General features: G+C 53.5%; 1 protein-coding gene across 1 annotated transcript in view; it reads left to right on the top strand.

Moving 5' to 3' along the window:
* ZNRF3 (zinc and ring finger 3) overlaps nucleotides 1-19,948 on the top strand; it is a 142,148-nt gene that overhangs the window by 114,351 nt on the left and 7,849 nt on the right. Inside the window, exons 3-5 of the mRNA XM_068989629.1 lie at nucleotides 17,053-17,127; nucleotides 17,525-17,656; nucleotides 18,989-19,099. Coding sequence (XP_068845730.1) covers nucleotides 17,053-17,127; nucleotides 17,525-17,656; nucleotides 18,989-19,099 — 318 coding nt within the window. The remainder of the gene's footprint in view (nucleotides 1-17,052; nucleotides 17,128-17,524; nucleotides 17,657-18,988; nucleotides 19,100-19,948) is intronic.

Here is a 19,948-nt window from a genome sequence, read left to right on the forward strand (position 1 = left end):
AAAGCTCAGACATGACACGACATAATGGACTGCAGAGAAGTGGGGGGCAGGGCCGACAGGATGTGAGTTGAACGCCCTCCCCCACTGCCAGCGTGCCCTGACCTCGGGAAGTCACCGCATCCTCTGCAAGTCTGGGACATGGGGCTAGGTGCTCTTTAATCCCGTTCCAGGACCGAGGGGCACTTAATCGATTCAGATGGACCGTAGTCGAGGAGGTCAGCGTCGCCTCAGAGGCCCCCTTGGTCCCTCTGTGTGAGGACTGTGGCAGCTCAGCTGGGCCATGTTGGAGCCCAGGAGAAGCAGCCTCACCTTCTCTTCTGGATCTGGCTCACTGGTCCTTCCAAACAGCCAGCCTCCCGCGGGCGAACGCAGTTTGACTTGTTTAGCTTCAAAACGAGGCCAGCCAGCCCCCCACTGCCTGCCTGATGGTGGGGTGCCTCCTGGACCAGCCCTGGCATATTCTACAGTCACCTGCTTGTTTTTCGGGGGTGGGGGTGGGTGGGTTACACGGGCTTCCCAGATGGCACAGTGGTAAAGAAAGCACCTGCCAGTGTAGGAGACAAAGGTTCCCGATCCCTGGTGGGGAAGATCCCCTGGAGGGGAGCATGGCAACCCGCTCCAGTGTTCTTGCCCGGAGGATCCCATCAGAAGAGCCCATGGGGTCGCAGAGTGGGACATGACTGAACATACACCCACCGCACCCCCCACCCACGCCCTCTGGTTGTTTCAGCCCTCTCCACTTACCTACCACAAGCCAGCCCGCCAAGCTCTCGGATCATGAAACAAAGCGTAAGCACCTGGATCGTGACCCAGCTCTTTTCCTGTTCTTCTTTTGAGACTTCCCCAACAGGAAAGGCTCTGGGTAATTGATAGAGATTATCCCTGATTCCCTTAATGTAACCTTTTTACTCTTTCCTTTTCCTGGGATTAAGCTGTTCCTTTGCAAGAAGTCCTCTTCTTAATGACACAGTCATCGACCCATTATTGACCAAAGGAAGCGATCCAGCCCAACCCCACCTTTCTGTGGTTCACAGTCCCGTTGGTCTCTTTCATTATAAACGACTTTCAAAGTCATTAACTGTTTTTTTTTTTTTTTTCAATTTTTGGCACAGTGAAAGGCCATCAAACTACACTTTAAAATCTGCCTTCTTGAAGCAATAATTGCCCGTGTATTTGTTGTTGGCTATGAGAGTTCACACCGAAGAGATGTTTTAGTATTTGCTGAGTGAGGGTTCCAAGGCAGTATGCCCTGCACGGGATGATGAGTTGAGGTCTGACGTAAAGTGGAGACACGTGGGCCCTGTCAGCAGGCACCTTTCTTCCCCCTATTTCCCCTCTTTCCTGTTTTTCCTTCATTCAAGGAGTATTTCTTGCTGTGCATACAGGGCCCCCAGTGTGACTGCTGCACCTCCAAGCTAAGAGGGATTAAACCTTTTAGGACTGGGCCTGCTCAGCATATGACTGTACCATCACGGTAGGCACTCGAGAAATACGTGTTTAGTAAATAACTCCTGGGGAAGACCGTCAGAATTACACATTTGCCTGTAAGCACAGAGCAAGCAAACTGAGCCTTGTGTAGGGGTCAGGGCATGCCTCCCAGAAAAAAGTGCAATTTTAGTTAGTGATCCAGAAATGTCAGTAAACCATAGAGGCTCTTGGACGCTGTGTGCTGGAAACTAACCTGTGGGCCTGCTGCCTGCTACCGAGAGAAAAAGACAGTTAGTTGGTAAGTAGTAGTCAAGCTGCAGAAGGCAATGGCAACCCACTCCAGGACTCTTGCCTGGAAAATCCCAGGGACAGAGGAGCCTGGTAGGCTGCAGTCCATGGGGTTGCACAGAGTCGGACACAACTGAAGTGACTTAGCAGCAGCAGCAGCAGCAGCAGTAGTCAAGCTTCCCCAGTGCTCACTGGGAAAGACTCCACCTGCCAGTGCAGGAGATGCAGGTTGGATCCCTGGGTAGGGAAGATCCCCTGGAGGAGGAAATGGCAACCCACTCCAGTATTCTTGCCTAGGAAATCCCAAGGACAGACGAGCCTGACAGGGCTACAGTCCATGGGGTTGTAGAGTCAGGCACGACTGAGCGACTAAACGACAGCGACAAAGAAGTAGTCAGTATTTCCACGGTGGCCTTGGGAGGGGACCGTGATGTGTAACCACCATCGCGTTACAGAGCATCGCCTCTTCCCTTCATACGACTTGATGGTGTCTGCAAGGTCTTCGGCCTCAGCCAGCACCTCACGTGTCCAGCTCCCAGCCAGACTTCCCTTCCTCTTCATTTGGGCAGCTTGGCTGCCAAAGCCCTTCCCAGCCACTCGAGCCCACAGCACATACCACTCCCCATGCCAGCTCCTCTGTGGAGCATCTGTTTGGAGCATCCCTCAAGGTAGTGGTCCCACAGGGTTGGGCTCTCGATCCACTTGTTTCCCCTGTTGGTCCAGCTCCCTCTCTCTAGTCAGGATACTGCAAGCTCTGCACAGGCGAGTGACCACCCCCGACTGCCTTGCAGCCCAGGCGGTGGGCAGGACAGGACCGTGGACCCAGGAAGTAACTGCTGCCGCCACCCTGATGCTGGGTAGGGATGCACAGGAACCTCTTTCTCCTCTAGCTCGGGTCTGTTCTCAGCCTGAGGAAGGCCTGCTCGGTGCCTGCTCAGCTTGTCTCCCTCCCCTTCCATCACCACCACCATTGTGGTGGCTGTTTATTGAGCACCAGACCTGGAATGCATTGGGGGGAAAAACACAGATGTACTTTCCACATGGCCTTCAGCTTGCTGGTCTATAGAGACGGGCTTATAAGGCTTGTTCTTTGAATTAGACACTAGAATATGGCCTTTCTGGGCTGAACGAGCTCCCATGATGTTTTCTAGCTTGCCCCCGCTATCTCAGCTGCTCTCGCCAGTGTCCCCCTCCACACCCCCAGTCCCCATTCCCACCAGGGCTCCCAACAGCACAGCTGTCCTGACTTTCCGCAGGAAGTGGATCTGAGGTGGGCAGGTGGGATCCCAGTTCTGTGACTCGGCTAACTAGGCTCAGGTTGTGCTTGAAGACTTTGTTCAAGAAAGCATGGGTCTTGTGAAGAAGAACAGGACTTCGGAAATGGAATCCTTGAGATTCTCATCTTGAGTTTTCATCATCCTATTATCACAGAAGGCTCTTCTGGAATTCTCATTCTGTTGCTCTGTCCAGTCAGGGTGTGCAGGCCCCTGGGCCCCGGGAGATCCTCTGCGGTGAACCCTAAAGTTTGCCCCTTACAGGGTAGGGAGTTGCTCTGTGCCCACAGCCCCTTCCCTGGCCCTGCATGAGGGCCTTGGCACATTTGCTCCCTGCGGGGCCCCAGGTACCCTGCCGGAGGATGCCTGGGATAGTGACTGCCCCCCAGACCTTTGACCTTGGACTCTCAGCCTCCCGCTTGGTGGGGGAGTGGGGCACGTATCATTTCCTCATCCAGACATCGAAAGAAGCTCAATTGCCTTGAAGCACATTTTTCTGAGCGCTTTCCTTAGGTCTGAGTTACAGCAGCTTAAGTGGGCTTCTAGAAACCAAACAGCCCACCTAAGAGAGGAATCAGGCTGTCATGGGACTGGGGCTGGGCTCGGGGGACTGGCTGTGGACAAGGGATGGGTGAGCTAGGGCTGAGAAGCACCCTCCCACCGCCCCATCCTCTGACCTCCTCAGGGTCTCAGTCTGGTGGTCCAGCTCTCAGCTGTGCCCAAGGATCAACCCAGGGAGCCTTCAGCCTTACAGAGGAGGGGTCTACCTCCCACCCTGGGCCCCCGGTCTCCAGGGAGGGCCTGCCCCCACCCTGTGTTTTTAAGAGGCTCCCAGAACATTCAGATGGGTTACTGACCACCTTCTCCCGGTTCTGTGCCTGTGTGTCCACGCTGTGCAGCACAGTCACGCTGACTTCCAGAACCTTCCACAGGTACAGTCCCTGTGAGTCCAGCAGAGTGCCTGCTGCTCTGTGTGGGAACTGGACCTGCAGGAGGGACCTGGAGAGGAGAGGAAGCCTGCACACAGGCAGTCACGGGGAGGGCCAAGGGCCCCAAGGAGACACTCCTCGCATACCTACGGCATCGAGATGGAGAGAGTGCCGAAGTGCTTACTGCATGCCAGGCGCGTTCTCCTCTCATCTGTTAGCATCATCCCCGTTGTGCAGGTGCTCACAGTCAGAGCTGGGGAGGTGAGCTGGATTTTTTTTTTTTAAGACACCAGCAGGGCTAAAAAGAAGCCAGGTCAGCCACCCACCCCCAGGTCACCTTCTACCTACTGTTCTTCCTCAGGGCCACCGTGGTTGGGGGGGTGTCATGAAACCCCTCCCTGGGCTGAGGGGCACCTGGCAACTCTACCCAAGGTGGGTGGGGGGAGAGGTGTGGTTCTGTTGCTGCTATAAATGACTTTAGTGTAAAGTTAAGAGATGATGAAACGATATTCTACTACAAGTCACAGATACAAGGAATCACGACAGTAGGGTACACAGGGGAGGACCGATGTGAAACAAGCTCGGAAGAGCCTTAAGAACGACACAGTGAGGGTGTACCGTTTGTGAGCCTGCACTGCCTAGAGAGCAGTGGGCCTGCCTCCTGAATGAATGGCAAAGCAGCTAACCTGTACATAAGCAGGACGTTCCACCCTGCCACCCCACTTCATGTCGACTGTGTGAGCTACGTGGCGTTTGTAAAGGCAGTTTTAAAGAGGGGGGAATCCAGCTGGGTTAGGATAAGAGATAGCTGGAACTTCATTGTGGGGTTGGGAAATAGAATACTTACATAAGGTGTTAGTGGGTGGGGCTTCCCCAGCCTACCAACGCAGGAGACACAAAGAGATGCAGGTTTGATCCCTGGGTTGGGAAGATCCCCTGGAGGAGGCAATGGCAACCCACTCCAGTGTTCTTGCGTGGAGAATCCCAGGGACGGAGGAGTCTGGTGGGCTGCCGTCTATGGGGTCGCACAGAGTCAGACACAACTGAAGTGACTTAGCAGCAGCAGCAGGATGCCATGAGTATTTCTCTAGCCTCAGATTATGGAGAGAGGCTGATGTCACGTTCTCAGCTCCCCACGATACCACGGCTGTATCGTGTAACCACTGCCCGTCCAGCTCTAAACCAGGAGCGAGCCCCACCTCACCTGCTGACATGCTGTTGCAGGGTGAGTGCTGTTTGAAAGCACTCGTTGCCTCGCCCTTACATAACACGTTACTTTCCCTCTCTAATGCTCTGGGGCAGTCATGTCCCAAGACCAGGTTGGGGAGGCCCAGCTTCTACAGCTTCTGGCCACTCGAAGACAATCCAAGAGGAAGCCCCCTTCTTAATTGTTTCCAGTATCCCAGATCTCTCCCAAGATGGCCCTGTGCTGGCTTCCAGGACCTTGCAGTCCTCTCCTCCAGGACCCTCCTCCTGGGGCAGGGTACCCTGGCAGCACAGCCCTCTTCCCAAGGAGGGTGGGTGGAGTTTGGCCTCGAGGCTGGGATGACCCCTCGCATGTGCACAAGCTCGCCCTCCACACACACACCCCCCGCCCCAAAGGCAGGGTGGGCCTGGGGTCAGCTTTCTCCACACCGAAATATTCCGACAATGAACTCCGAGGAGTTGGAGAAATTTCAGTCAGAACCTGGCCTTTCAAGTCTCTGTGAAGGTGTATATGTTAAGATATGGATGCGAGTGTGCTCAGTCACCTCGAACGCCCTGCATGGACTGCAGCCCGCCAGGCTCCTCTGTCCATGGAGTTCTCCAGACAAGAATACTGGAGTGGGTTGCCACTTACTCCTCCAAAGGGTCTTCCACCCAGGGATCGAACCCAAGTCTCCTGCATTGGCAGGCAGATTTCTTTACCACTGAGCCACCTGGGAGGCCCTCAAGATGGTAGCATTTATTTTATTTAAAGGTTTGTTAGTTTCCCCCCAAGCCCCACAGATGGGAAGAGCAAGCCTGCCTGGGGCATGCAGAAATTCTTTCATCCAGATTCCCTTCCTCTTAATAAAAATAAGAAAACATATAATCAGACTATCCTAGGGTTGTTTTTGTTTTGTTTTGTTTTGTTTTCATTTTGCCACCTGATTTAGGAATTCCTCTGCCTCATCATTAGTTTTGCCTGGGATGCTGGTCACCTAGCTTCTGGACCTATCTGAGTCCAGTTGAACCAGGAGAGGCCTCGGAATACGCCTCTGACAGGCACCCCAGAGGCTTCGTGCAGCTCATGACTCAGTGATTCCTTGGCCCTGTCTGAATTTTAAAACTGACTGAGAAACTCAGAAAAATCCTGCAGTGGGGGGCTCCCTTCTGAACAGATGAAAAAGGCATCTCCAGGGCAGGGGCCCAGGCCTGCAGGCTGCCCTGCACCCCACGACTTGCCAAGGTTGAGAAGCAAGTCCGCCAGACTTGGTAGTTCTCTCTGCGAGGAGCCCGGCCTTTGCTCTCCTAGTGGAAGGGAGCCTGTCGGGTCTTCAGACTCTGCAGGCACTGTTGTTGTTAAGCCCGATCCTGCCACCTAATTAACACTTGTTTATATTAAACAAGCGTTAGCAGCCGTATGCAGAGAAGGGGGTGGTCCTTTTTGAAGTTTCTAGTTGCTGACTTTATAGGATCTGGCCTGAAGTGGGGCTTCTGGAAACTCATCAACCCAACATAGCAGCTAACAAGTCCTTCGAGAAGTTTCTGTCGCAGGCACGGCCATCTCCCGAGGAACAACCCAACCTTCGGAGGTTGCCCCCCACCACCACCCCCGCAACACCTCTTGACCAGGCAGCGCAGTGGCGCGGGAGGGCGTGGACAGCTTCCCCGGTTTGGGTGCTCCTCGTCAAGGTGTTAAAACAAAGAGGATCGTTGTGTTTCTTGGAACTGGTCTAAATGTCTCTGAAAGATTAAGATCTAGGGAAACGCATTTCCGTTCGTTTTCTGCTCGTGAAGGGTACCAACCCGGTGATGGCGCCGTGACACGGCCGCGGCCCCCAGCCCATCCTGCCGGTTCCTTTAATTAGGAGAAATTAACTGGGGCTGCTACATATTTTGAGAATAAATAACACTAAACGCAGGCAGTCTTAACCACTAACTTAACCGCTGAGTTCTCGCTGCTACATGTCTCCTAAGTAGATCGGCATAATCTTCACTAGGACTTAAAATGCATCACCTTCGTTCCGGAGCTCGGAACCCGCAGCCGACGCGAGCCCCGGGAGGGCTTAATGACTTTAATTATGGCGAGAAATACCTTCTCCCGGCGGGAGGGGCGCGGCCGGCGGGGTGGGGTCAGAGGAGGCCGGATGGGAGCCCGGGGGCCCCCCCACAACCCCCGCCCCCCCCCCGAAGACGGCCCCGCGGCGTGGGGGGAGGGGGAGGCCGCGGGGCCTCGGAGTTCTGAGCGGTGTTTGTGGCTTCGGCGCTTTGATCTCCGGCCAGGGAAACCTGGAAGGTCAGGCCGGGCTGCAGCCAAGCCCCGGAGCCAGGAGCCAGTGGAGCGGGCCGGGCCGCGCCACCCACCCGCCTCCCCCATCCGCCTCCTCCCGCCCGGGAAGGTGAGCCCGCCTGGCCGCCGGACACCCCCACTTCCCTCCTACACCCACCCCCTCACTGGGTTGGAGCTGTTTTGCGTTGGTCTCCCTTTAGGCAGTGGATTAGGGGCTCCAAGTCGTGGCAGTAAACCAGACACATGGCCCTGCAAATTTTGTTTAGTAACTACCCTATCTGTCCTGCATACTGTAAACGAAACCAGGTTGTTTTTTCAAGCTCTGTGCCCCTCCCCACCTTCTTTCCCTCCTAACCCTCCCCTGCAGAACCCGCCGCCCCAGAGCAGGTGATTCCCCTGCCCCCTGCCCGGTTAGAGTGTTACGGTCGTTTTTTTTTTTTTTCCTGGCCACTTCTTCTGACGCCCACCCCCTTCTTGGCACCAGGCTTTTCTCACCGGTTACCCATGGGCGCCGGTGTGTGACCTCATTTCCTATGGAATGAAAGGTTTCTGTAGGAAAACAGGGCACTTGGTGAGACAGGCCTTGCAAGCCCCCTCGGCTGGCAAAGAGTGTCCCCTGTCGTGCGGTGACTCATGCTTCAGGACGCAGCGGCGGACCAGAAAGCCCAAGAGCCCCGTGCCTGGGTGGTCACTCAGCCGAGAACACAGGGGAGGAGGAGGAAAGGAAAAAGTGAGGAGGGCAGCTTTAGAATCCACTTAGCGGTGTCTAGAGGGAGGGGCACGCAGGGACCTGGGGAGCTCTGGCTTGTTTGTGCGGGGGTGGGACCAGCCGAGAGAGACTGGTGAGCGTCAGGCAGGGTGTCTCCACGTCTGGCTGGTGGTCTCTGTGTGTGGACAGGCCCCTGTCCCAGTGGCAGCCTGAGCAGGGCTTGTTAGGGGCCCCGCGTTCCTGGCAGGGACTGTGCCTGGAGGTTCAGACCTCAGGTGGATGAGCCTCGCAAGCCTGCACTTTTGGTCTCTCGTGGCTCTGCCCAAGGACACGTTTGAGTCTGGGGGTTCGGAATCTGCCACCAGTTCTGGGATCTTGGTAGCAGGGTGGGTGGGCGTGGGGGGGGGCAGGTTTTCCTAAGCGATGAGAGGACAGTGAAAACGCACACCTCCTGCCGTCTGTGCTCGCACATATAACCTGGAGGTGGTGGTTTGCTCAGCTCTCTGCTGAGAGTTGTCAGGGAGGCTTACGTTCCTCCCGGGAGTAGAAGGGGCAGATGTGACGAGTGCCCTAACATCAGAGACCTGCTCACAAGAGGCCTGCGACCCCATGAAGATCCCCAGTGAGACAGAGCCACTCTCAGGGACTGGGGTGGAGGTTCCCCAGAGAGAATAATTCCTGAGTTAGAACCAACCACCAATAGAAGGCCCGTACGCAAGCGCTGCAGCAGAAGAGCCGGCCGCAGCTCATAAGAAACCAAATCGCCAGCATCTGCCCAGCGGAGGATCCTGACTTCCGAGAAGATCTGGTAGAGAATGAACCTTCCGCCACTCAGAAACAGTCAGAGGAAACAGGAGACCAGGTGGCCTGGAGCGAGCCGCAGCCCGTGCTTGGAACAGCAGGGATCGGCGTGTTTGATGCTAACCCCTGGGGCGAAAGCTCATCCTTTTTAGGTCAATCAACAGACGTTTCTAGGCCATTTTACCCTGTGCCAGGCTCTTTGCTGGATTCTGGGAATGGAGCGGGAAAGAAGTCTGAGGCCTTGGCTGCCCTCTAGTGAGGGAGGCACTTTAAGTAAACAGTGACAGTGTGATGTCACAAGAGCTGTTCCAGTGGGACCGGGCGGGCCAGGGTGCGCGGAGAGGAACACCTGAGGCTATGAGAGTTGGAGGAGGCCCGGCTGGCTGTGGGCGAGAGGCAGCGTGTTTCCCCAGCAGGTGGGCAAGGAACTGTAGAAGCCCCGCCTCGTCAGGCTCCGAGGCTGGTGGGTTGAGCCTGCAAAAAGCCAGAGTGGTCACATCCTATTCTGTTTTTTGGAGGATAGCCGATTAGCGGTGTTGTGCTACTTCCACGCGGGCAGCCGAGGAGCTCAGCCATACACACACGCGTATCCGTTCTCCCCCAAACTCTCTTCCCAGCCAGGCTGCTGCGTGACATTGAACAGAGTTCCCTGGGTGTACTGTAGGACCTTGGTGGTTACCCATTTTTTAAACAGAGCTCACGTCTTGTGCGAAGAGCATCACAGAGTCATTCGGGAGAGTGGGGCAGGGCAGGTCTGCAATTCAGAGAATGCCCTCTTGTGCTGCATGGAGACCCTGTGTGGGATGCGGGGCAATGAGGGCAGGCAGGGTGGGCTACGGAGCCCTTGGGCGGTGGTGGTTGTGACTTAGGTGAGAACTCTAGTGTCCAGTACAGGGTGGCAGCAGTGGGGCTGGGAAAATGAATGGATGTGGAAGATGGACTCAGCAAAACTTGGTGAGCAGCTGAGCAGTGGGGTGAGGGCAAAGGGGTGTGGTTCAGCCTGGCCCCTGGACGGCGCTCGTGGGGCACCTCTCTCCAGAGAGAGCCCTGGCTACAGGAAGGCCAGGACCGCGCGAAGGGTAGGCACACACACCTCTATCAGCCTGAGCTGGAACAGTGAGCTCTGCCCCAGGAACAGCTGCAGAAGGAACTCCGGGGCCCCGCTGAAGCAGGAAGCTGATGCCAGATCGTGGGCACTAAGCCCTGGGCCTCTGGTGCCATCTTGATTCCCCACGACTGTGGTTTCTGCCACTGTGGGTCACACTGCTGTGCATATTGGAGGAGGGCTGCACGTGAACACTCTTGAGTAAGAAAGGGAGAGACCTCAGTGCCCTTACCCTGCTGCTTGCCGACCGAGAGCTCTTCCCCGTCCCGGGACCACAGCAGGTGTGTGAAGACAGACACCTCTAGAAGGTCCTGGCTTGGATCCTCCCTGGGGTGCCTGGCACACAGTTGGCTTTCTTAAGTAGTTGCCACATTGCACTGTATACAGCTGACCCTCGAGCAACACAGGTTTGAACATGGGTCCACTTAGACATGGGTGTTTTCAGTGGTCAGTACTACAGCGCTGCATAACCCAGGGGGTTGAATCTGTGAACACGGAACCATGGACGTGGAGGAACCTTGGAGATTGAGGAGCCGAGTATACAGAGGGTGACTCTAAGATCCATGGTGATTTCCCTTCGGTTGTGCAGAGGGTCAGCGCCCTGACCCCCGCATTATTCGAGGGTCAACTGTTAATTGAGTGTTTTCACACCAGGGACCACCTCCTTTAAGCTGCGGTGGGTATATTCCTTACACATTGTCTTCCAGATCAAAATGTAGATTCTGGCTCATCCCTCCCCCTCCGACCATGCGTTAAGAGCCAGGGAGTAGTTAGGCAGTGAGACTCCTGTCACCTGAGCCAGCCGTTTGCACAGAGCCTTAGGTCCCAAAGCTTCTCCCGTGGAAGGAGAGGTATGGACAGAAGTTGCTGCAGAAAGGGTCCTGTGTCGAAAAAACTGGGGCTGCCGGGTAGCTGAGAGCCTTAGCACACGTGATATTTCTCAAAGGACGCTGATCAGGACGGTGTCTCATCCCCTGAGACCTACTATAGGAACGTGGGATCGGTGGCTCCAGGTGGGTCATTTCTAATTCATTGGCTCTCGGAACAGAACACTCAGACCTTTCGTTACAACTCCCCCAAGGTTCTTCAGCGAGGCCTGCCCCAGCGCTGCTGGTGAAACGGACGCTCCATGAGGACGGGGCGGCCACCGTCCTGCTCACTGTGTTCATCCTCCCGGCCTAGCACCCACAGTAACTGGTTAATTACTACCATCGAACGAATAAAGTCATAAATGGCACCACAAATAGAATTAAACTCTGCCACCGCCTACTATGTGAATTTGTCGAGTGTGGGCTGCACCCACCCAGGGCGGTCTGCTCTGTTAGGCTTTTCTGGGCAGCGACACGGGTCAGATGTACGTCCTGGCTCCACAGACCCCAGGGCGGGTGAGCCTAGCAGCCAGCCAAGACAATTACATGTGAGATGTTAGCGCCATCTGACTCCACAGGACCACATGTAGCGATGTAAGGAATGGATGCCACCAGAATGTGAGTACAAGCCTGTACATACAGCACTGACCCTGATGGAGAAGATGCAGAGAGCCCCTGAATGCCTGGCAGAGAGGCGGTCCACCCAGTAATGGAAGGCTATATGTAGCTGGTAAGAAGAAAAACGCTTTTTTGCATCACTGCACATAACGTTGCTGAGTAAATTGTTGAGATAAGGGGGAAAACAGTTGAGAACAGATCATATACATCCAATTTATTTTTAAGTATATTTTCATATGTGAGTGTATATATACGTATGTATGTTATGCCTGCTGATACATGAATTAAAAAAAAAACACATGGAAGGATATAAACCACACTGTTGTTATCTTATAAAGCTGGGATTTGAGGAGGTACTAAGTCGGTTATTTTTTGCTTTCAACCTCTGAGTTATGTTTGAATTTTCATGTCAAGCATGTTACTTTTATTAATTGCAAAAATAGTAAAGATGGTCACCTTTGCAGAGGAAAATGCATCATAGAAGGTGGTAAGTGGCAGAGGAGAAATCTTTACAGGTATTAGAACTCAGGGGTAAGAGCTACTTCTGACTGAAGAGAAGCATTTACCAGTCTTACATGGGAGGCTTTGCACATGAACTTGACCTTGAAGCATCAGTAGGCTAGGTAAGATTCAATACTCATTATAGTTCACTCTGGAGGTCTTTACACGTGTGAAGTATCTCTCAGACCAGCCTTCTTCCTAGCCAGCTCCCCAATGTGCTACTTTATCCAGAAGTTAAATCTGTTGACCCAAATTTGTCTTTTATTGTCTTTGTCATCCTATCTTGTCCTTGCTGCAGATAAATTAAGAGTTAGTGGGTTTATAAGGAGGAGCATTAAAATCTTATGTGGATTGTATAAAGATTCTTAATAATCTTCATTTTCTTTGGCCCTAGGCCTCCATCCTAAGAGAATTGGACCTGTAAGCCAAGATTCATTCAACATGGCATTAACTATAAGAATAAAAAAACTGAAATAGCCTAAATATCAAAAAGATATGAGTGAGCAGGGTATCTGAAGGGATCTATCACAGCCTTAAAGATATTAACAAAAATTTTAAATGACTTGTTGGAAGATTATGATAAGTGCAAAAAAAAAAAAACAGAACACGGACTTATATTCAATAGAGACAAATAAAGAAAAAGTCTGCTTGAAGCCCCCGTATGTCAGAACTTCCCATAAGAGGTTGAAGACACAAGTCTTTGTATCAATGCTAACAGTCCAGCTTCCGGGCTTATGCTCTGGCCAGGCGTGAGGGACAAAGGAGAGCTTGTGGGCCATCTTTTGGGTTATGTCCAATTCAGGTGGTATTTCACCGAAAGTTTTCATACAATAAAGTTTAAGCACTGGGGACCCCACATCCACAGAAGAAACGGTCTGTTCCCAGGGGCTCTGCAGGGAAGCTACGGGGTGGGAATCTGTGTGTGCGCTCAGTTGTGTCTGACTCTTTTTGACCCCATGGACTGTAGCCCACCAGATTCTTCTGTCCATGGGATGGTCCCAGGCAAGAGCACTGGAGTGGGTTGCCATGCCCTCCTCCAGGGGATCTTCCTGATCCAGGGGATCAAACCCACATCTTCGGTGGCTCCTGCATTGGCAGGCGGATTCTTTACCACTGAGCCACCTGGGAAGCCCCGGTGTGGTGTAGGACCAGCCCCCAAACCCAGTCTGGGTGTAACTGCACACTCTGGATCAGTGCCAGGTCCATCCCTGGTTGGAATTCCTGAATTTAATCGGAACCCAAGCAGACTCTAGGCTGTGGGTCTCTCCACCTCCAAGGTGGCAGTGGGACTATTAGCAGAATGCACAATACGCATCCGGAAATTCAAGACTCGAGCATATCGATAGAAGCAGTTCCGGGGTGGGGGAGACAGTCCACGTTCAGGGAGCAGGCCCCCGAGAGCACAGTCCCAGGCAAACTTGCTCTCATTCAGAACAAGTGTTTATTGAATAACCACAGGGGTCCTGCGTTGCAGTAAGTGCCAGTCACGTAAGATCCCGTCTTCTAGAGCTTGACGTTTTGTACTCTGCAAGACGTAAGCCTGCAGATGTTGGCGCTTTCGTGACATGTCTCAGTGGCTGTGGACGTTGTCGCCTCGGGTCTAGCAGGCCTGGAAAGGTAAATAAGGAACCGTGACAACCTTTTAGTCCACATCCTGCTGTGGGGCTTGGGGTCACCTGCTGGCTGGGGCCGACCTGTCCCGGCCTGGTGGAAGCAGCGGCAGTGATGGAGGGTGGGAACGTGCCCGTGTGAGTGGGGCGCAGGGAAGGGTGGGCAGAGATCAGTAAGCCAGGCCTCCGGCTGCTTCTGGGAGGCCTGGCCTGGTCCTCCCACCTGCTTTCTGCTGCCCACACCCTTCTCAAGCTCTTCTTAATCTAGTCTGTGCACAGATCAGGGGCAACTGCCCTCTCCAGCTAAGCTCAGCTACAATGACTGACTAGAAGCGTCCACCAGAAGGCGTCTTCCCTAGACATCCATTGAAACAGCCTCAATTTGAGAAATTTGGACACTGGGCGTGTGACTTTATAAAGATGAGGTTTTGAAATAACTCTCCGGCCCAAGTTTGACTACAGAAGACACGAAAGATCTAGCGTTCAAGGACGCCGCAGCCGTGTTTAAACTGAAAATGTGGGGGGAGGGGGAACTGTGTGACCAAGGACGTTTTTTCATTTGCTTTGGGAATAGTATGATCAATGTGTCATTTTCAAAATGTAGATCATTCATGGCCTATTTTTAAACCCAGGCTTTTCAGGTGGCTCAGTGGTAAAGAATTGGCCTGTGAAGCTGGAGAAATGGGTTCAGTCCCTGGAGGAGGAAATGGCAACCCACTCCAGTACTATTGCCTGGGAAATCCCATGGACAGAGGAGCCTGGTGGGCTACAGTCCATGGGGTCACAAAGAGTCAGACCCAACAACAACAACATTTTAAATCCCAAGCCTGCTCCTGACAAGTGAGTTCTGAACGTAATCCTGACCCCCCTCGTGTCCAGTCCTGTGTGCAGGAAATAGAGCCTTACTTCAACAGCAGCTTACATTAAACCTAATTTTTAAAGTAAGCCAACTGTGAGAATGATTGTTTTCTCAAACAAAATATTGGTGCCCTGGACCCTGTGTATTAGCCTGGTTGTGTCTGCAGTAGAGCTATAAACAGGATTTAAGCTCCATGTTCTTGACCTGCTGTTTTCATGAGAGAAACCAGGAGACTGGCCCGCCCTCCACTGAAGTTCCCAAGCAAGACAGAGCTGCATACCCAGTCCCCTCCGGTGCTGTCTGATGTGCAGGGACTGAAAGCCAGTAAAGGAATGAGAGATCCTGTTTATTTCCTCATTGGCAGCCAGTTTATGAACAAGGCCAGGAGGATCTTCCTTGTTAAAGAATCTGCCTGCCATGCAGGAGACCTGGGTTTGATCCCTGGGTCAGGAAGACTCCCTGGAGAAGGGAATGGCAACCCACTCCAGTATTCTTGCCTGGAGAATTCCATGGACAGAGAAGCCTGGTGGGCTACAGTCCATGGGGTCGCAAAGAGGTGGACACAACTGGGTGACTCACACACCCCCTGAGCAGAAGACTGGCACCCACTTACTGGGGCCCCCGAGGACCTACTGACCTCGGGCAAAGGGGTCTGTGCCCCTAAACAGCTTTATGGAGGAAAGTGACACCATCTGGCTCCAAACTTTCTCACAGGGACATCACATCCTCTCGCTGGAGGCAGGTGACAGACATCACAGCTCTTTCTGCAGCCCTCTGGACAGCCCACCGCCTCTGCGTGGCCGCCGAGACTAGTCCTCACGACACAGTCCTGTCCTCCTTTTACCGGTGGGGAAACTGAGGCTGGGGACTGAAAGAGACTTAGTGACCCAACCCCCATCGGCAGCTTGTCTGGAAGAGCCAGGGACAGCACCCAGGAGCTCCTCCTGATGGGGGTGTGCCCAGTGGGGAACCAGGGTGGGACTGGCAAGCAGCAGAGCAGACCAAGTATAGCGAATCTCAGTCCAACGGGAAGGGGTCCTTAGCAGAACAAGGACAGCACTCAGGTGCCTGAGCTCGTTAACATGCGGAGGGCTTCGCTGTATCCCGAAGGGTTCACTGTCCTGCTTGTACCAAGTACAGGGAGCTGCCTTATTGTAGCAGCTGTGGGGCAAGCCTGCCCTCTGGTGGGCTGATATAGCATTGCCCTAGCCACATTCCAGCCTAAGGCTCAGTGTGGTTTTCCCATACGGTGTCCATGTAGTGATTATTTCTACAGAAGGAATTCCCCTTTAGTTCTTTCTCAAGCAGTCTGGCCCATAGAGGCTTTCTTGACCTCTGAGTATTGGCCATCATTTGTCCATCTTACAGAAGGCTGGGTTTTGATTTTGGTCCCTTCTCCCACCCCTCACCTTTGGAGGAGTCTTGCTTCCCTAACAAGATTCATGTTCTTAAGCAAGGATTATGTCTGATTCTTCCTCAGCTTTACCCTGTTGTTCCCTTAGCTGGACATGAAACTAGAAGGTTCATCAGGATGGAAAGGAATCCTTTCCACCCCCCAAAACAGAATTCCACCGCTTCTCATTTGTTCCTAAAACATTTCATGTCTGATCAGTAGTTCCCCCAAATGGTTGAATCCTCAGAAAACTTTCAGAACTCAGTTTCCTGGGCCTCACTCCAGCCCTGCTGAATCAGGCTCTGTGGTCTGAGCCAGGAAATCTGCTTGACAAACTTCCCCAAGTGGTTTTTGATGTGCGGCCAGGTTTGGCAGCCAACAGCTCTAAATCCCCATTTACAATTATTTCTCGTAGCCTTTCCCCCAACCCGACAGCATCTCCAAAGGTCTTCAGCTCATGTCCGTTATTAAAACGGACCATTTTGAGATTACCTTGGACATAGTCACAGGCTCTTCTAACTGCAGGGCTGGACGACATGGGGAGGAAGGAGGACCACAAGACAAGGACCAAAGGCATGTGCTTTTGTTGCCAGTGGCCCTGCGTTCACAGCAGAAATTACTGAAACCAGTACCTTTATGCTGACGGGGCAGGTTGTCAGTTTGTAGTCTGACGTTAAGGCTTAGGCTGAAGAGGGAGACCGAGGTTAATTGAGTACCCAGTTATTTATTTTCACCATTTCTAACTCATCTAGTTCTCAGGTTCAACTGAACAAGGCGCTGTTGCCTACCCACCTCCATCCCCACCCCACTCCCCACACCCTTCTTTAAAAAAAAAAACAAAACAGGCAAGTTGAGGCTTGGGCTTCCGTGATAGCTCAGTTGGTAAAAAATCCGCTGCAAGGCAGGAGACCCCAGTTTGATTCCTGGGTCGGGAAGATCCACTGGTGAAGGAAAGGGAAAGGCTACTCACTCCAGTATTCTGGCCTGGAGAATTCCATGGACCGTATAGCCTATGGGGTCGCCAAGAGTGGCATGCGACTGAGCGACTTTCACTTAAGTTGAGGCGTAGGAAAGTTGGTAACTCTCCCGGTCACGTAAGTTCATGACCATCACGTTCTGCATTCGAATACAGGTCAGATTTCCAAAGCTAGCTTTTTGGGAACGTCCATACAGGCTCTTTCTCACTCTTCTAGGCCAAGCGAGCTGTGCAGCGGGGAGCCACTGCTGTCATCTTCGATGTGTCCGAAAACCCGGAAGCTATTGACCAGGTAGGCTCCTGGGGCCAGGCCAAGGCTGCAGGGCCCCTGAGAGAAGCACCTCCCTTGCTTAGCCTGGCTTCTCACGGTCGTGTCACCTGGGTCTTCGGGGCCCTTGTGCTTGTCTGCCCTCATTAGTGGTCCATGATTGCACGTCGTCCTCCAGAGCGAGTGTGTCGAGAGGGGTTCAGAGCCAGGGAGCTGGGGGCTGGGAGGCATTGTCACAGACCTTTCATCCTAAAACGGGGCATCCTCAGCTTCATCTGCCTGGGAGCCCCCAGCCTATGATGCTGGTGTTTGGGGGTTTTCAAAAGGGAATTTCGTGTTCTTTTCCTCCAGCTTTTCTCTCTCTCTCTGGCTTCTTGAAAATAATTACGTCTTCTAAGCAGCACCTTCTCTCCTTGCTTAGCTGAACCAGGGCTCAGAAGACCCGCTCAAGAGGCCGGTGGTGTATGTGAAGGGTGCAGACGCGATCAAGCTGATGAACATCGTCAACAAGCAGAAAGTGGCGCGCGCGCGGATCCAACACCGTCCCCCTCGAGTGAGCCTCCGCCACCTGCCCCACCCCGCCACCTGCCCCTTCTGGCTTCGGCCTTTTTTTTTGCTTCCGGCTTTTTCCCCATCTAAACGCTGATGCGCCCCAGGGACCTGCAGGTTTATAGCAGATGTAAGCCCAGAGGCCAGGGAGAGATTACCAGTTTTACTTGAGGGCATCTGAAAAGCGTTTCCAGATATAGATGACTTGTGACCAGGTGTCTCTTCCACCCGGCGTCCCCTCTGGGTGACTTCATGTCTTTTTTTCTTTTCTGTCCCATCTTCCCGTGAAAGGCTGACTAAGGACTGAAGGGAAGGGCGCCCTACCCTCAGCTGCTTTTCCTGGGTCTCCCTCCTCCTGTGGGTCTTCACTAAGAGGATAAAGCCTGTGCTTCCTCCTTCCTGTGGGGCAAGTGTATTACCGAAACTCCCTAACCTGTACTAGAATCTGGAAATGTAAGCTTTCAACTGGGGTCAGAGCTCACAACCTCCAGGTGGTTAATGAACAGCTTTGTCTTCTAGGCTTCTCTTAGTTGTGTTAAAGCCACGCTGTTGGCATCCTCTGCACAACCTCAGGCTCAAGACTCTAGGAACCTGGGACAGGTGCTCCATAGACGCTTTATTTCCTCTTCCCAAAAATTGGAATATTCACATAAAGGAGGATCCTTTCGCAAAAAATACCCAGATGCTCATAGCATTCAGTGAGCAAAACTCCACTCTGACGGGCCAAATCCACGTCCCAGATCAGGTGGCTGTAAGGTTTTAGGAGGCCGTATGCCATGAGGGAAAGGTAGGAACTAAAACCAGAGGTAGTCTGCAGGAGAACTGACTTGCTGGCTGCTTTTTAAAGGGAAAAAAGAGTGCTTTGGTAAATATGACTCACTATAGTGGAAGCTGATATTTGTGGAAGCAGCGTACAATTTTCTGAGTTGTTGTAAACCATTAATTATATGGTTAGTAATCACTGTTCCCTCAAAACATGACAGTCACTCCTTTGTCCCATAAATGTGATATTTGTGTTTATTTGGAAGGGCCTCTCCCACCGGGTTCGGCGGACTCTGCGCTATTCTGCAGGGAGCCGGACTCAGTGAGCAGAGTTCTCCCAGCTGTTAGGAGGCCTGGCTAAGACCCCGGCAGGCCTCCCCAGGCCGTACCACAGGCACTCCCTGGGCTCAGAGAGCGCACCGGGCGCCTGTTAGCAGAAGCCCTGGCGTGTCCCGCAAAGGAGGGGAAACGCAGCCCAGTGGCTCCATCCCTCCACTGCCCAGAGCCGACCCAGCGCGTGTGCTCATCCCCAGGCCGAAGAGCGCCGTGACTCACTGTGTCTGTTCTGTTCCAGCAACCCACTGAGTACTTCGATATGGGGATTTTCCTGGCTTTCTTCGTCGTGGTCTCCTTGGTCTGCCTCATCCTCCTTGTCAAAATCAAGCTGAAGCAGCGACGTAGTCAGGTAACGGCCCCAGAGTGGCCCATCAGCTTCATCCCTGAGGCCCCGCTGTCGGTGCAGGCCAGGGCAGGGTCCTGCCCCCATACTGCTGCCTCTTCCCTGCTGGCCCAGAGCCAGCAGAGATGGAGAAAAGCAGAGCAGAGCCCAGAGCACTGAGTTGTTTCTGTTCCAGAAGGGCCAGTCCTCTCAATACAAGAGCCGAGCACTGGTGCCATTTCCAGCCACGGGTGTTTCCAAAAAAAATGTTTGAATGTTAACATGGAGCCCGAGAGTCCTGCTCCGCAGATATGATCAGGGGACTGGCAGGCTCAGCATCACCTGGGAGCGTGGGAGACGCACAAAGTCTCAGGCCCCACCCCAGACCTGTTGCGTCCGAATCTGCATCTACCAGGCTCTCCAGGCGATTCTCAGTGAACAGAGGAGCCACGCTAGTGCCCCGGCTGACACAGCACTGCGTGCTTACAGAAAGGAAGGGTTTGGGGGCAGAGGGCAATGGAGGGACACTCAGGAGTCCAGACTCTCAGGGGTGTAGCAGTGTGATGTCCCCAGAGAGACACAGCGCCAAGGGTCGGGTGGGCCGTCAGCGACAGGGCAGCAGCTGGTGTCTGTCGAGCACGTCCAGTCTGCCAAGTGCTGAGCACCCCCATGCGTTATTCATTGGCCCTTGGGACGTTCTTCAGTGAAGGGAGGAGCCCTTAGCCCAGAGCAGACTTGGCTAAATAACTCAAGCAGACCTCTGCCGGCTCTGCTGCTTAGGCCAGTGCGGTGGACTCTCGGGAGTCTGGAAGACCTGTGCTCTTGGGCCGTGGTCTCTCCATGTTTAGTGATTCCTCAGCAGTCTGTCCTGGCCGG

Source organism: Capricornis sumatraensis, chromosome 17, assembly GCF_032405125.1.
Source record: "Capricornis sumatraensis isolate serow.1 chromosome 17, serow.2, whole genome shotgun sequence".
Lineage (NCBI taxonomy): Eukaryota > Metazoa > Chordata > Mammalia > Artiodactyla > Bovidae > Capricornis > Capricornis sumatraensis.